The 15,880-nt window shown below is 44.9% G+C and overlaps 1 protein-coding gene across 1 annotated transcript; it reads right to left on the reverse strand.

Annotated features, from left to right (window-relative positions):
* Window positions 1-226: 226 nt before the first annotated feature.
* MYL11 (myosin light chain 11) lies at window positions 227-11,693 on the reverse strand. The gene is made up of 7 exons (XM_061592160.1): window positions 11,585-11,693; window positions 8,640-8,735; window positions 2,761-2,836; window positions 2,534-2,638; window positions 2,355-2,433; window positions 1,341-1,389; window positions 227-596 (listed from the first exon to the last, which is right to left on the reverse strand). Exons 1-7 carry the CDS (start codon window positions 11,585-11,587, stop codon window positions 492-494), a joined length of 513 nt encoding a protein of 170 aa, XP_061448144.1. The 5' UTR covers window positions 11,588-11,693; the 3' UTR covers window positions 227-491.
* Between the last annotated feature and the right edge of the window lie 4,187 nt (window positions 11,694-15,880).

A 15,880-nucleotide genomic window follows, 5' to 3' on the forward strand; every position in this document is an offset into this window, starting at 1 on the left:
AGCCAACATGGCCAATGGCCAGGAATGCTGGGAATTCCAGGCCAGCAACATCTAGGGACCCAAAGGTTGGGAAAGGCTGATCTAATTGATTGACTGAACTCGCACCCCCTGAAAGAAACAGAAATTGGCATTTAAAAGGAAAAGATTTGTGCCCGCCATATGAACCCATTCTACAGATATCTGTATTTCATATTGAGAGAAGACAAAGAGACTGTAACAACAGGGGCATTAGAAACAGAGATGTCGTCATCTTTATTAAGATGTTTTATGGAGGAAGGTTCCGGTTAGGTTAAGACTAGCTGAAGGCAGGAGTTGGCTTTGGGGGCAAAGTTTTCCTCCCCAAATAATAATCCTAATAAATAACAGGTTTGGCATGTATGTTGCTGGGTACAAAAGTGTGTGGATCATCAGGGACCGGTGTAAGGCGAACTCCCCGGCCTGGGGGTGTCTGAGTGGATTCCCCCACAAAGCAAGGGTGGGAGATCTGGGGTTTATTCCCCTTCCTTTTCCTCTCCGTGTGTGATGATGTAGCAAATGTTCTTGTAGTCAACGTTGCCAGCCACATCTGGAGGGAAGGCCTGCCACATGTTCTTGATCTGCAAGAGGCAAGAAGGTTTCAGATGAGAAGTTGTCTGATTTCCGAATTGGTTGCCCTTCCCAGGAAGCTCAAAACAGTAAATATGTTGGTGGTATTTTTAATGCAGATGACTAAAAAGGTGAAGGGAGAGGAGTGAGGAATTCAGGACCAAAGAAGCTGCTTGATGTTAACAACATATCATCTTTTACGATTGTTACAAGGTCTTCCGCAGAACTGCAACTGCTGCTCCAGCTTCCTTTCTCTCCCAGCCTCACTGCCTCTCTGCACCTTAGTTCTGTTCTGTGATGGAACTGGTACATTTAAACCCTTCTGTTGGGACAGACCTACACTGTTCTGTCATATGAGAGTTTTGTAACAGCCACTTTTAACGTTCTCTTGATCTGAGTGCTTTCCCTTCCCATCCAGCTTAACGTGAAGGCCTTCAACCCTAAATCCAGAAAATACAGATAAACAGGAGTAAGAGATCAAGCCTGCTTGGAAGCTACACTTCCAGCCTAGAAACTGTGCGGATGTGCGCTAGGATTACTCCACAACGACAGCGAAGCTCACCGCACATTCTCAGAAGCATGTTGTTGTGCCTTTATGTATTCATAATTAGTTTGGCAGATCAGTGAAGTGTACCCTATATTTTTTTTGCAAGGACTGGCACACGGCAGAATACTGGAGAAGGGATGAGGAGAGAAAATATAGGCGAGAAAAGAAAGGATTGGGACTTCAGCATAATCTAGGGAACTTCCTTTACCTCTTCTGGGGTGAACCGGTCACACTGGGTAGTCAGGAGTTCTTCCAAGCTGCAGTGAGGCAAAGAGAGGAAGATGTGTGAGAGGGATCCCCAGATCTTTGTGAGCCTTTATTAGATTGTCTTCAAATGCTCCAGCTTGAAATGGCCTCTTAGTCTGGAAAATTTCTGCTGTACAGCCCCTCTGCTCCCAGTCTGAAAGCCCTCACTGACAGAAATATATTTTGTTTGGAAGCATTCTTTGCTCTTCACAACCTCTCCGCCCCCCAGAGGCCATTTTCCTAGGCAACATGACCCCTTTGAATCCCAGCTTTGCAAGATCTTTAACCCTGCAACAGCATGCACATCTACACCACAGATTTAATATAAGTTTTTCCAGGATGCCATCATTTTATGAAAAAGACAAAGGAACTGTTAGAAAAATCTCAAAGCCATCAGCAATGACAGTTTGGTAAGGGTTCTGTATTCTCACAGGTCTTACAGCTGCCAGAATTATTTTTGAAAGGAAGTAAAGACAATTAAACTAGTGTAAAATGGATTCTATAAGTTTGTAGTGTAGGTACAGACAATGCATAACCATCTGAGATATAGTGGGATGGTTCAGACATGGCAGCGTATACATGGTTTGGCTGTCAGGTCTGAACCCATGGGTACAAGCTTCTTGCTTCCCGCACGCAATATCATGCCCTCACTGACTTATTATTGGCAAACCACAGTTTGTTTTCACATATGAACTGACACACTATGGTTTGCATTTGCCTTCCCAACCAGAACTGGAAACCTGCTTCAAACTGTGGTTTCTAATTCCTGTTTGGAGGGTAAACACAAACCATGGTTACCAATTTGAGAGTAATGGCAAACTGTGACTTGCTTGATCAAGCGAGTCAGAAAGTGAATCTTAAGTGCATGCAGGAGGAATGGGGAGCACATGAACCTAAGGATAGTGAAACAATGGTTTGGTGTGGCATATTAACCATCTGAGTACCAATGTGAAAGTGAGCTGGGGTAGATACTCACAACTTCTTCTTGACAGTGCCCTTGCCCTCAGGGTCCAGGATTTTGAAGGCGCCAATGATGACATCCTCAGGATCAGCACCTGTGGGGGGATTGGCAGGTGTAAGGCAGGGGTGACAGTGACAAGTGTGATTCTGCTATCAAGTAAGGAAGAAGGAGAGGTAGATGGGGAAATCACTCACCCTTCAGCTTCTCACCAAACATGGTGAGGAAGACAGTGAAGTTGATTGGGCCGTTGGCCTCCTTGATCATGGCTTCCAGCTCCTCATTCTTCACGTTCATGCGCCCTGCAGAGATAGGAAGAGCAGGATTAGCTGCTGAGGATGGAGTTTGAGGGTTCCATCAGTCCCGTAAGCTTTGCTTTATGTCTCACGCTGTCATGCTCTTTCAAAGCACCCTTTTCTCTTACCCATGGCACCAAATGTATCTCGCAGGTCGTCCTTGTCAATGATGCCATCTCTGTTCTGGTCAATGACAGTGAAAGCCTAAGAAATGGGAGAGAAGCAAACATGGTGGGAATTCACCTTCAGCATCCTTCCATCCCCCCCCCCAACAAAAATGGATGCAGCCAGCATCTAGGATTTGTAGGGTAACGCTACTTTGCAACAACCGTTGGTTCTTGAATCTGTCCACTCAGTATGCACACAGATTTGCATTATGGTGCCACACAGGCTTTGAAAACATTTATGCTTCCTCAGCTATGTCTGATACTTGCATATAACTCAGCATAAGCTCTGTGTGCATATAAAACAGCAGTGATCTACTGTTAAGATTTCACTGGTCCTCTTAAGGATTCATTTGCATGTTCAGCACTTGATTCCTGCTGCCATGAGTGACAATTTGCAGGTGTGAATAAGCCACTGCAGATCAACCACCAGGAATTTAATTGGAAATTTCATACCACCTCAGAACCTCCAACAGAAAACATTTCAGTGGAGCCAGTTCATACATTCACTGCCAGTGAACCAGGTCATGAGACATGCACATATATGGGCTCCAAGCTCATCAATGGATGTGGGTGAACAGGTTTTCTGTAGCTACATAATGCTTTGTTGATACACCGTGCCTATCCATCAGTAAATGGAAGATCACACAACACTCCTGTGTTGACAGTACACATTTCAGTTCCTTTGTTTCATCCCGTCAATGCCCATGATAAGGTCAACATACACCACCTTCAGTTTTGCATTAACTTGCTTTGAAAGTCAAATTTGACTTTTGGAAATAATATCCAAAGGAATATTAAGAAGGATTATTCTGACTTCAAGAACTGTTGGGTAGTGATGATGACCTCTGGAACCCTCTCCCACTTCCGTATACAGTAGCTAGTCTGGCTTGGTTGCTGGTTGAAACAAAGTTGGACACAGCCTCCAGTTCACCACATTTTAAGAATTCTTGAACAATTACAGGTGCTTCCAGACCATCACTATTTCCAAGCACAGACCAGAACTTTAGGTTTCTACAGTTAAGGTGGACTAAACAGCTCTCTCCCCCTACTGCAGCAAATCCACTTTTAAAAAGCTGACTTTCTGAGGTTTGGAAAGTGAAGGGAAATGCCCTGAAAAATGTGGGATGGACTAATGACTAACAGGAAGCCATATAAACAACCTGCAAGCAAATCAGGATGAATACCCATTTGCCATAAAACTGCCCTGTAAACAATCTCAGAATGAATGCTCAATAAAGGCTGGATATAATCTAATCTTCGCATAAGCTTTGTTCATTCATTTCAGTGGGTCTGCTCAGAGTAGGGCTCGCATTGCATACAACTCAGGGAATGGAGTACAGTACCCATCACAAGAAAAAAGTAACTGAGCATATAATAGCCAAGAGCAGACTTTGCCAACCTGATGCCTTCCAGATGTTTTGAACTACAATTCCCATCAGCCCCAGCCAGCCTTGCTGGAGGGTGACAGGATGGCTCAGAGAACACAAGGATAAAGGGGAGTTGATGTATTAGCGACTTCTAAGTGTTTAAATGCTGGGGTAGAACGAAGAATAAAAAATTAACCTGGGGCCACTGAGCGCTGGTCAAGACATGCAGCTGTAGCTGCTGTACAATTTACTCAAGGAAGTTGCCAAACCTCTTGTCTCTGGACTTTTAATGTGTGGACAGGAGGGTTAAAGTTAAGGGCGCTTCAGGACATATGGCCAGGGTTGGAACCAGAATCCTTTCTCGTCCCGACCTCCTTCTCTGACGCTTATCCAGCAGTGCATTATGGGACTGGAAAAATACCAGCTCCAGCACAGCAGGATCCCCACTGGGCCTCTCTTTTCCCTCCCCGCTTTTCCGCAGCTGTGCCCCAGAGACACCTGTCACTTGATATCCCTCTTCGCCTCTACCAGGAATGGGAACAATCTTCTGTCCCATATTAAACCCAGTGTCCCTCCCTAAAGGGACAGGTGGCACATTCCGAAGGAGCTGTTGATGAGATCTCCGGAGGATAGCGGGGGGGGGGGGGGAGGACAGGGGAGAGCTAACTCCTTCCTTGACTCACTCACTATTCTCCCTTGGGGGCTGTGCAGCGTCACTTTCCTGCTAAACAACAAAAAATGAGCTGCTCCATACCACAGTGTCGGTGGGATGAAAAGGCGGAGGAGGAGCTGCCAACTCTCTCTTCATTTTAAAGAGGATAATTACAATTGCTGGAGTGGGGGTGGAAATGGCATCATCCCAGCAATATAACATTGCAGCTTGAGAGCCAGAAAGAGTGAGTGGGTGGGCGGGCAGTGGGAGAGAAATGTAGAAGCGCTTGCTTGGGGAATGACCCTTTTCAACCATGTATAAAAACTGAACAGTCAACGCCCTAAATAATGCTGACTGGAAAAACCCTTTGCTGCTGCTGGGCAGATGTGGAGAGAGGCAATTAAGCAGCAGTGGTATCATAATCGTTTATACGGTACCAGCAGTTTCCATGGCACTTGGCAGAGTAGCTTGGGCAAAAGGTCTCTGCCCTGAGGAACTGACAATCAGCAAACAACATGTCCTTCCATCAGCCTATAGGAGAGGGGGAGAAGAATGGAACGGCAGGGCCTCCATCAATTCTGCACATTTAGATTTGGACCCTCCTCTCCTTGAACTCTTTCCATTCCAGCTGGGCGTTACAAGAACTCTACAACCGAGTTGGTTTGCTTTTTTCCCTCCTGCCTCCCTGTCACTTTATATGCCATGTCTTTCAGACTGGGAGCCTGAGGACAGAGAATGCCTTGTTTGTCCTGATCTGAAAGCTGCTGTGGGCATTTTTTTTTTGCTGAAAGTAGGATAAAACTGTTTTAAGTCTGAATCCCAGCAAACAAAAGCAGTCCAGTCTAGGACTCGGTGTCCGCTGGTGGCTCCATGGCAGTGGGGCACTGGAATCTGCTCTTTGCACTCTGGATAGGTCTTTGAAAGCTCGGACTAAAACCCAGAGCGGATTCCACTGCTCTGCTGACATGGAACCACTAGCCACCCACTGCCAGGACCCTTGTCCAAAAAAAGAAAATTCAACCCAAAAGATGCAAAGCTCCATAGCATAAAGCTGGAATAATAATAATAATAATAATATTTATTTATATCCTGCCCTTCCTCTCAGTATTTACTATTCTAATTGGAGGTGCTTCCAGACAACCTGCTTCTTGAGCATTCATCCTGATTTACTTGCAGGGAGTTTAGACAATTTTGGCTATTTTAAAAAAAATAATTTTTATTGATTTTAATTTTACATATATTGAGTTATAATTAAATCTGCAAATATCTAAAAAGAAAACTAACCAACATATTTTAGAATGATTCAAACCAGTCTCTTTATAACTAAAGAGAACTGCACTGAAAGGAAAATCAAATAAAGAACGAAGAACGAATGCACCCCTCCCTTCATGGCAACAGCAAAAAAAGGATATATAAAATTCTATTCAGTTTCAGTAGACAATGTTGGCTATTTCTTTAATAAGCATTCATTCTGATTCGCTTACGGGGAAGTTAGACAACATTGCGTCAAAGCAAGTGTTCTGCCACACTTTCCAGTGCATTTCCTCATCACTTTCCTTATTGCAAAAAGTTCGATCTTTTGGGGAAGGGGGTTTGTTGTCCCCCCCATCAACTGCAATTGCGCAACCTGAATTTGCCAGTATGTGATTGAACCTCACATGCAAACAGTGGCAGTCCGGAAGCATCCTGGCGGGGACTCTCCAGACAGGACTTCTCAAAAGTGGAGATCAGCTAAGCAGGAAGAGGCTCAGGGAACACTCAAGAGGAGCAGAGGATGTGGTGCCAGGCGAGAAACTAAAGCTCTTCTTTTGATGCCCAGTGTGGAAAAGGGAGACCTGGTTCAAATCCCTAGTCCAGCCACAAAGCTCACTAGGTGACCTGGTGTCTGTCCCACACTTTCAGGGTTGTTGTGAGGATAAATCAGGAGATGGGGCGGGGGAAGAACCATGTATGCTTCCCCAAGATCTTTAGAGGGAGGCAGGCTATGATTGTAACAAAATAAATGTCCCAGGGGGCAAGGATTTGCTCTCTGCACCAAAGGTCTTTAAAAGGATGGTCATCGAAAAAGTAAAAAAGGTTCAAAATGGGAGTTGACAGGCGGAAGGCCAATAAAACTCCCCAAAGAGCTGGAATGAGTGATGATCCTTCTTTTCCTGTCCCACTCTAACCCCAAATGTAGTCTTTTGTTTCCTTCCCCCCAGATTTTGAGATCTAGAGCTGAAGCATTTTCAACCTTGATGAGGCTGGGCCAATCTTTGCTTTCAAGGGGTTTGGAACTAGGAAGCCTTCTGCTGCCCTACACTCCTCTTCCAGGCCTGTCTCCCAGAACCCGTCTCCAAAGATCTCCTTGTAAGGAGCTGCCACTTGCTGCATCCAAGCACAGATGTCACCTACTTTCTTGGTCCTCCCTAACCCAAAATAGACACGGCTGTGTCTCAAGGGTCTCAGAAAGGAAACACCGCCATTCTTGGGCTTGGGGGCACTGAGGGGCAACAGCAGCGCCTGCAAAAGGGCAAGGAAACGCCTCCTTGAAATGGGGGGAAAGAATCCCAGAGGCATGAGAGGATGAGCTTCATATGGAAGGTTCCCACCACTATCCCGGCTTCCAAAGTGGAATGAACTGGGATTACTATTACAAGAGGGAGGGCTACTAAGTTATGTGCAGAAAGGATGGTGGATCCGCCAAAGAAAATAGAGGAGCCAGAAGAGATAAGAGCACCTTTCAAGGCTGCAATCCTACGTATGCTTACCTGGGAGTAAGTGCCACTGAACAAAGTGAGGCTTTCTCCTGAATAAACATGCCTAGGGTTGCACAGCACAGCTAGATGGCATTGACAATTTCAGCTCCCCTGAGAATCTGTATCCTAAAGAGGCAGGGGAACTTTCTTAGAACTTGGTTGAATTGTACCACCAGTGGATTCATTCTCTCTCTCTCTCTCTCTCTCTCTCTCTCTCTCTCCTCTCCTTTGAAAAACTCCTCAGAATTTGAGAATGTCTACCATGATAAATATCTGACAGAACCTGAACTGTGAAAGTGAAGTTTGGGAAGGGAAAATTAGCGAGGTATGGGCCTTCACATGTGAAATTTGGTGGGCAGGATTTCAGCAGCTGCTCCATTTTTAAAGGGTTAATTCTGTCTAATAAATCTGCCACCAATGTCTATCAATGTGTTTCTTTTAAATAATCCACAGATGAAAATTCCATTGCCTCTGTAGGTATCTTGTGGTCAGAAAATCCTTCCACATACCTTATCTAGACCTTTCCTCTTTTCCCAGCCTTGTTGTCCTCAAATTTCAGTTTCTGTTCAAGAGGGTGATCTACAGATCTGAACATTCTACTATGATGATGATGATGATGATGAATAACTTCTGTATCCTGATCTCTGAGCTAGACTGACATGACCACACAAACCAACCTCCAAACACTGAGGCTGCATCCTATACACCAGGAGTGCCCCCTCCAGATGTTGCTGAACTACAACTCCCATCAGCCCTAGCAAGCACAGCCAATGGACAGAGTGATGGAAGTTGTAGTTCAGCAACACCTGGAGGGCCAAAGGTTCCCCACAGCTGCTATACATAGTTACCTGGGAGTTAAGTCCCATTAAACTCTATAGGGCTTACTTCTGAGGAGACATGTATAGGATTACACTGTTAATCCTGTTCCTTTCTTGTAATCTTAAAAAAAAAGCTCCTAAATTTGTCAGTGACTTTCTCAAAAATAGTCTTTACTGAATAGCCCAGGTTAGCTTTAAGAAACATACATTACGATTTCCAGCAGATTACATTCATTCTCTCCTCCATCTCTTCCTTATCTCTTACCTCTTTGAACTCTTGGATTTGTGTTTGGTCAAACATGGAGAAGACATTGGAGCTTCCTCCTTCGGCTGCTGCCCTTCTCTTTGCCTTCTTGGGTGCCTGTCATGGGTTCAAATGGGAATTAATGATCAGGCCACTACATCCATTAGCATAACAGGATGAGGATACCAATTTTTTCATAAACATGGGGAGTGGGAAAAACATTTTATTGTGGTAGCAAAGGTTTTAAAAATATAAAAGGTTTTAAAAATTGGGAGGAAAGGGATCCTTTGATGAACACACTGAAAATATTTGTCATTGTTGAGAAATGGCACTTTTGGCTTGAAAGATGGCAGGACCAACAACTCCTGCTTCAAATCAAGAGGTTGAAATAGGTAATGTTTGAGATAGTCCCCAAAATATACTGTAATCTGGTGCATGTGTAAGTGTGATGAGGTGCTCAGCAAATGTTGTAAATTAGTCTTGTGTCTCCTGAAATTATAGCTTCCAAAAACTGTTCTTACAGGCTTTGACAAATAAATAAATGAATGCTAATAATACATTGCCTGGCTTTTTTTTTCTGCCAAAAGAGAATTTGGGGAAATAAAACAGGAGTGATCCAACCTGATTTTAGCAAAACCTGTTCCTGTGATTAAAAAAGTTGTACCAGAAAATATTTCCAAACCTGTTAATGTGCCTTAATATCAAGGGGTGTACAGATGGGTTGCTCCTCAAACCACCATAAACACCTCCAGCTACTTTCTAAGCTTTGCCCTGTGTGAAAAGCCAAACTGGAAGAGGTATTTACCTCTTTTTTCATCCGTGTTCCTTCCCAGCCTAGGTCTACCACATCTCCATTGAACAAAGCTATGTTGATTGTGTACGTACTTATGCCTGTATATATTTTATAAATGTATGTGATTATGACCTGGAACTCTGGAAGCTGCCCTGCTGCTTGGAATGGTTGCTGGCTCCCCACAGGCAGCAGCCACACTGCCTTATACATGTATTCAGGGGCAAACCAGGATGTGGTGAAGGGCAATAATCTGGAGATGCATTAAAGCATTCCCAGTCTTTTTTCAATATTCCCAAAGCTATTGGGGAGTGGGGAGGAAGAAAGGATCTCACAACTTGAACCTCAAGTAGTGACAATTGATGAGGGGGCTAGTTCTGGAAGTTTCCAAAGATGTGGGAGAAATGGCCAAAGGCACAAGTGGAAAAGTATTCCAGTATCCGGATGTACCAGAAACACTTGCAAAATAGTGCTCTGGGCCCTCTTGGAGGTAGGCTTGGAGCAAGAGATTAAAAACATAGGTGTTGATGAGGCATAAATGATCTCTCCTTGATCCTCCTGCAATATTACCAGTTTGGCTGATTGTATATGAGCAGAACACGCTATGATGGCTACAAAGAAGTTTGAACAAGATCTCAGCTGGGTGGTAGTGTTGGATGTCCTCGTCAGGTAGACGTTTAGGTGTGGTTGGGTGTGTGGGTGAAGGTGTAGGGCTAAGAAATTACCAAAACCCCTGAAAAGTGCCTCATAAAGATTTGGGAAATCTCTGTTATATACTGCACAAGACTGAGCCAACACAACACACCCTGACAATTTAGATGTCTCTCTTATGTGGCAATCCTATATGCAACTGCTTGCGAGTAAGCCCCATTGAACTCACTGGGGCTTACTTCTGAGTAGACATATATAGGATTGCCCTATGAGTGCCATTAGATGTGTCATTGATAGATTCAGCAGCTTGGTGATGGGTTATTTTTGCCTGCAATGTGTAGGGTGGCTTGGCTTGCCCGCACAAGTGGTGTGGACTCGCAGTTGCTTTCTACACAGCTCTTGCAGTACACCTGCTCTCTGGTGCTGGTGGCACTCTGTGACCTGGATCTCAAAAGTTGAGATGTGTGTTTGTCCTGCTGAGCTTTCAAACCACACAAAGGGCCTCTGAGGGCAAAAAGGGGGAAATGCATGTTCCTTGTGCTTCTTGTTCCAAAAACAAAAGGGTTCCATGGTATCCCTTGACAGTCGCTCCCTTGTGGTGGATCTTGCAGCGCCACCAGGAATGTGACTCCTGAGGCGTCTGCTCAGCAATTGCTCAGCTGTCCTTTGCTCCATTTAAAAAAAAAAAAATTCACAAGGGAGATGCAACTCATTCACAGCTGAGTGAAACATTCTGGTGCATTATTCAAGAAACTTCAAGAGCTTGATACAGTTATTCAGAGGCTGAAAGGATTCCCCTGCACATTTTAAGGCATGTAGTCAAGCAATGGTTATGGGATATTAAGGAGGGGAGATGAACATGGAATACAAGGAATGGTGACAAATCATTCTCTCTATGACATATTCTATATGCTCTTTTGGCTTCATATCTCCCCAGTTTCCTTCCCTTTGTCAAATGCTGTTCTCAAGCAGCTCCCCCCCCCCACGCTTATACATCTTCCCCAAACCTCTCTTCAGTAGTTCCAAGGTATTCCCTGAACACACATATATTTCTTTTGCTCAGGGATGGAAATGTACAAGTGGAAGGAAACTGAAAAGGACAGGTTTGTGTGTGTGAGAGAAGAGGGTAGTGATGAAACAGGTGAAAAAGGAAGGGGGGAAATATATCAGAGAAAGATCTGCATGGCACTGCTCTTGCCATGAAATAAAATTTAAGAAAAAGCCCTTACAAATTTTCTCTTTACAAAAATCCCCTTACGAATTCCTCTCCCCATTGTCCAACCTGTTTTATTGGACTATGTCTTTCATCAAGATAATGTGAAGGGGCACATAGTCTTCCTCTCCCTCCTATTTTGAAAGAAAATAACAGATTGATCAATCGATATTCCTTTTTTTCTTTTTCTCCCCACTTTGTACGTTTCCACTAGGCTGAACCGAGGTGTGTGCGCTCTGCGCCACTTTTCCTTTGCACCTAATTTCCTCAGGGAAGACCCTTGGGTGCCTGCATCCCTTTGAGCCCACTTACCATTTTTTTTTCTCAGCAGGGCAGGCAGGTGGGTGAACAGCAGCTGTGGGTGCGGTAGGGATGTCCCAGGGGCCAGAAGGATGAGCAGCCTAGACACAAGGCTGTGAATTCCCCTGGGGTTATATAGGCTCCCCCTGCAGGAGGCGGGGCAACTAACTATAGTCACAGCTTCAAGTTTGGCTCCTGGGATGGGGGTGGGGGTAACCAGAGTCCAGAAATAGACTCCACAGAGGAACGTAAATGGGCCAACTCCTTTCTTGGAGAAGAGAAAAAATGAATTGGGGTTTTGACAGTTCCTGCTCAAGAAATCTTATCCTGGGGGGGGTCGTGGTACCCCACCTTCTCCCAGGGTTGGTCCTGGCTCTGCCCAGTTTGGTGATAGCATGAACCTCTGTCCCTGCTTAGAGCTCACTTGGTCTTTTGCCAGGACTCAAAGCACTGACTGCGATTATTTATGACTTGCATCATCAATAGGCGTGGTGCTCTACAAGGGACGAGAGGGCAGGTCCCTGCCTTGAGGAACTTACAGTTGAAAGTGGGACACAGGGGAGAAGAGAGAGGAAGGGGAAGGAAATGGAGGGGTGGGAAGACAAAGAAAATAATATGTATTTATTTTGGCTATACGTACATAGGCTTAGCTATGGTGAAGTTATGCATGTCAGAGGCTTTGGGGAAAGGTGTGTTTTTAAATCCCTTGTATGAAATTCAGGGATCTTGGGTTCACTATTTTGTCAGATTCTAAGCTTTGCACACAGTGTCTCCTTCTGAAACTTGAAATTATACCATAAGCCTTGAGCTTGGCAGCTAATCTTAAGCGTTCAGCCCCACTCCCTTGCCCCAGAGGTTCTCAGTGGGCCCCTGCTAGCTTGGCGACAGCCAGCAAGGAAAGACTTGCCTCCATCACAGGCTGAGCAAATTCCAGCTCCTCAGCCCCATTCCCTTGTCTCAGTGGTGGGTTTGCTGCTGCCTGGCAGCCCCAGGGAAGGCCAAGGATGAAGTCATGAAATGCTGCCTTAATAATCCTGGCACCTTATGGACACAATGTGATTTCTGTTCCCAATAGTACATTTGGATGTGGTTGCATTGTACAATTTTTTCCCCAGAAGCTGCTTGGAGAGCTTCTTGAGGTTATAAAGCGGGATAGAAGTATCCTAAATAAATAAATAATAAATAGAGGGCCGAGCCACTCATTGGAACAACTGGACATTCCACCCGGGGGGGGGATGTCTGTAGGTCCTTGCTAGGCTAGGCTTTTGCACTCATCTGGCACAGCATGGCTGGTTGGAAAGATGCTGGGTCCCTAGACTGAGGCCTCACACATAAGTGTGTCAAGAGCAGGGACGCGGGATGAGTACACGCCTCCTTTCCTCTGTCTTTCTCTCCCTACCCTTCCTCCCAGCCAAGGGTATCCAATGTCCCTGAGAAAATTTCCTTTTTGGGATTGTGGGTCCCAGCTGTTGCTTGTGAGACACCCAGGCAGCAGGAGTAGAGGCTCCTAAAGATAGCAGCCTTGAGCTTCTTCCCCCACCCCCAGACACAGCTGTCCATTCATTCTCTTCCTTCATCCATTATTCTCAGCCATGTCCCTGCTAAAGCGCCCCAGTTACAGATCCATCATGCATTGTAAGGGCAGCGAGCGAAGGAAAATTGAAGGCTGAAAGCTGTGAGCTCCAGTAACTCCTCAAACGTCTCCATGATCTCTAGAACAGGGACTAGTAATTAAGAGATCCCAATGGTGAAATCGAGCACTGGGCTCCTTCTGGGAGGAAGGCAGGATATAAATGTAATTAATTAATTAGTTAATTATAGGAACAACTTGGCAACAGAGGAGAAGATATGGAGCCCTTGTGGAAGGGCTGTAGCTCAGTGGAACTGCATCTGCTTTGCATTCGTAAGGTCCCCAGTTCAATCCCTGGAATCTATTCTGTGACTATTCTGTTTCTATGATTTCCAGGCAAGGATGTGAGAGAACCTTGCCTGAAACCCTGGAGAGCTGCTGCCAGTCAGTGTAGACAATACTAAGCTAGATGGGCCAATAGTCTGACTCAGGATAAGGCAGCTTCCTCTGTCTCTGTGTCTTCCCAACTCCAGAAAAAGGAGTGGATGGGTGAGAAAGACAGAGGGCCCCTCCAGATGTGTTTTTTTAATTGTGCATTCATTATTATTTGTGCTTATGATAGTATTGCGGTGGTTATACACAATCCCACTTGCCATACTATTTGCGTTTGCAAGAGTTTCGAGGTGGACATACTGTTTTGTTTCCAGCCAGTACACGTCCCCGTATCTTCCGTCTGAAATCTGTAGCTTTTTTCTTCCGTCCCACTTTTGTTACGCTACAGCGCAAGGGTGCCCCTCTGGACAGCGATAATGTGGTGTTGTTTGGCAACCTTTGCAGAACAACTTACGAAGCAGAGCGATGTGCAGATGGTCTGGTATAAATCCATCACTAATCCACATTTCTTGTGTCAATGATATGTTGCAGAATGGGCCTGCCCCCCCCCAAAAAAAACAGTCTGGAGGGGCCTTGAAACAGAGTGGTAAACTGGGGTAGAAAAGAACAAAAGAAATGAAAAGGAAAATCAGGTTGAAAAATTGAGGTGAGGGCAGGTGGTGATGAGGCAGAAGATTTGAGTGAGATGTATAGATGGGATGGGGGATGAGGGAGGAAAAAAACTGATTTTTTTTCTAAGATGTTGAAAAGTGAAGATAGGAAAGAGCCCGTCAGTTCAGCTGAGGGTAACCTGACTCTCTAGGCCTTTTAGAGCTACCCGCGCTGAGCTGACACATCCTCCTCCTGCACACATATCCAAAATGAAAGATGATATTCCCTGTTAGCCTAGAGATGTTGCTTCTGTACTTTCAGCCTGGGAATAAAACCCAAGAATCTTGGCACCCTGGGATGTAACAAGCAGCCTTATACCGAGCCAGACCATTGGTCCATCTAGTTCAGTGTGGTCTGTGCTAATTGGCAACGCCGGTTCTCTTGGGTTTCAGGCAGAGGCCTTTCTCAGTCTACCCAGAGATGCCAGGGATTTAAATTGGAACAATCCACATGCATAACAGATGCTCTATCACTGAGCCCCTTTTGCCATCCAAACAAGTTATTGTAAACCGCCCAGAGAGCTTCGGCTATGGGGCGGTATATAAATAAATAAATAAACAATAAATAAATAAATCCTGTATCTAACATCTGCAGGGCATGTGTGCAAATGGTGCGCTAGCAGAAAAAGGGTGATGGAGAAAGTGGTATCATGGCCTGTTGAATTCCTTCCTACCAGACAGGAGTTTGAAAGGTAAGGAAACTTGCCTGGAAAGAAGGGCTAAACCTTTATAATTGGATTATATTAATGTAAATCTGTGCACATCTAAAATTAGTAAGGTTGCACAAAAAGAGAGGGAGGAGGCCAATGCTGCCCTGATTTGTTCATTTAAAGCTGGCTTTGCCAACATCTGGTGCCCTCCAGATGTTTTGGACTACAACTCCCACCAGCCTCAGCAAGCACATGCTGACTGGGGCTGATGAGAGTTGTTGGCCAAAACATCTGGAGGGCACCTGACTGGTGAAGCCTGGCTTACAACATTTGTATTCTGCTCTTCTGCTAATGTGGCGATGTTTGAAGACGTCCTATATTTAAAAGGCTGCCTGGCCCAAGCCCAGTTGAAAGATAAATAATCCTAAGGAGAGGGAGCAGGGCTTTTGATGTTGCTCATCAAGCTTTGGCACTGAACAGCAAAGCATTGGTTATCACCTGGTCACAGTCTTCCCCACTATGGTGAGCTGTATTGTATTTCTATTTAAATTATAGCAATTGTTTCTAAATTCTCACCTGTACATATAAAGTAGCAGATGCAGATTTTATGCAAATCTATGTCCTCCTTTGATGCTACATTTCTTCTTTTTTAGCAGTGTGCAAGTGGCCGCTCTGTTTTCAGCTAAAAAAAGGTTCCTACAGCAGTTTATAAAAATAAAGACCAGCTTTAGACTTTCCTGTTGGTGCAGATACACCTGGCATGTCAGGGATTGTCATTTTAGGCCCATGGGCACATTTGAATTTTTGAGAGACAGGAAAAAAGAGAAAGTGCACATACGAACTTCACTTTGGACCCAGAATTAATCAGATCCTACAAAAGCACATATAGTTGAAAGAGAATGTGGGAAAGAGCGTCACTCTTCCAACGTCCTGCTTCAGTTCTATGTTTTTCAACGACGAAAAAGCTAACCATCCTTAGGGCCGGGGGCGCTCTGTGTGTGTAAAAGACCTCAAGAGTTGCACCCACATTGGCAATCACTGCTTA

This window comes from Rhineura floridana, chromosome 11 (genome assembly GCF_030035675.1).
Source record: "Rhineura floridana isolate rRhiFlo1 chromosome 11, rRhiFlo1.hap2, whole genome shotgun sequence".
NCBI lineage: Eukaryota > Metazoa > Chordata > Lepidosauria > Squamata > Rhineuridae > Rhineura > Rhineura floridana.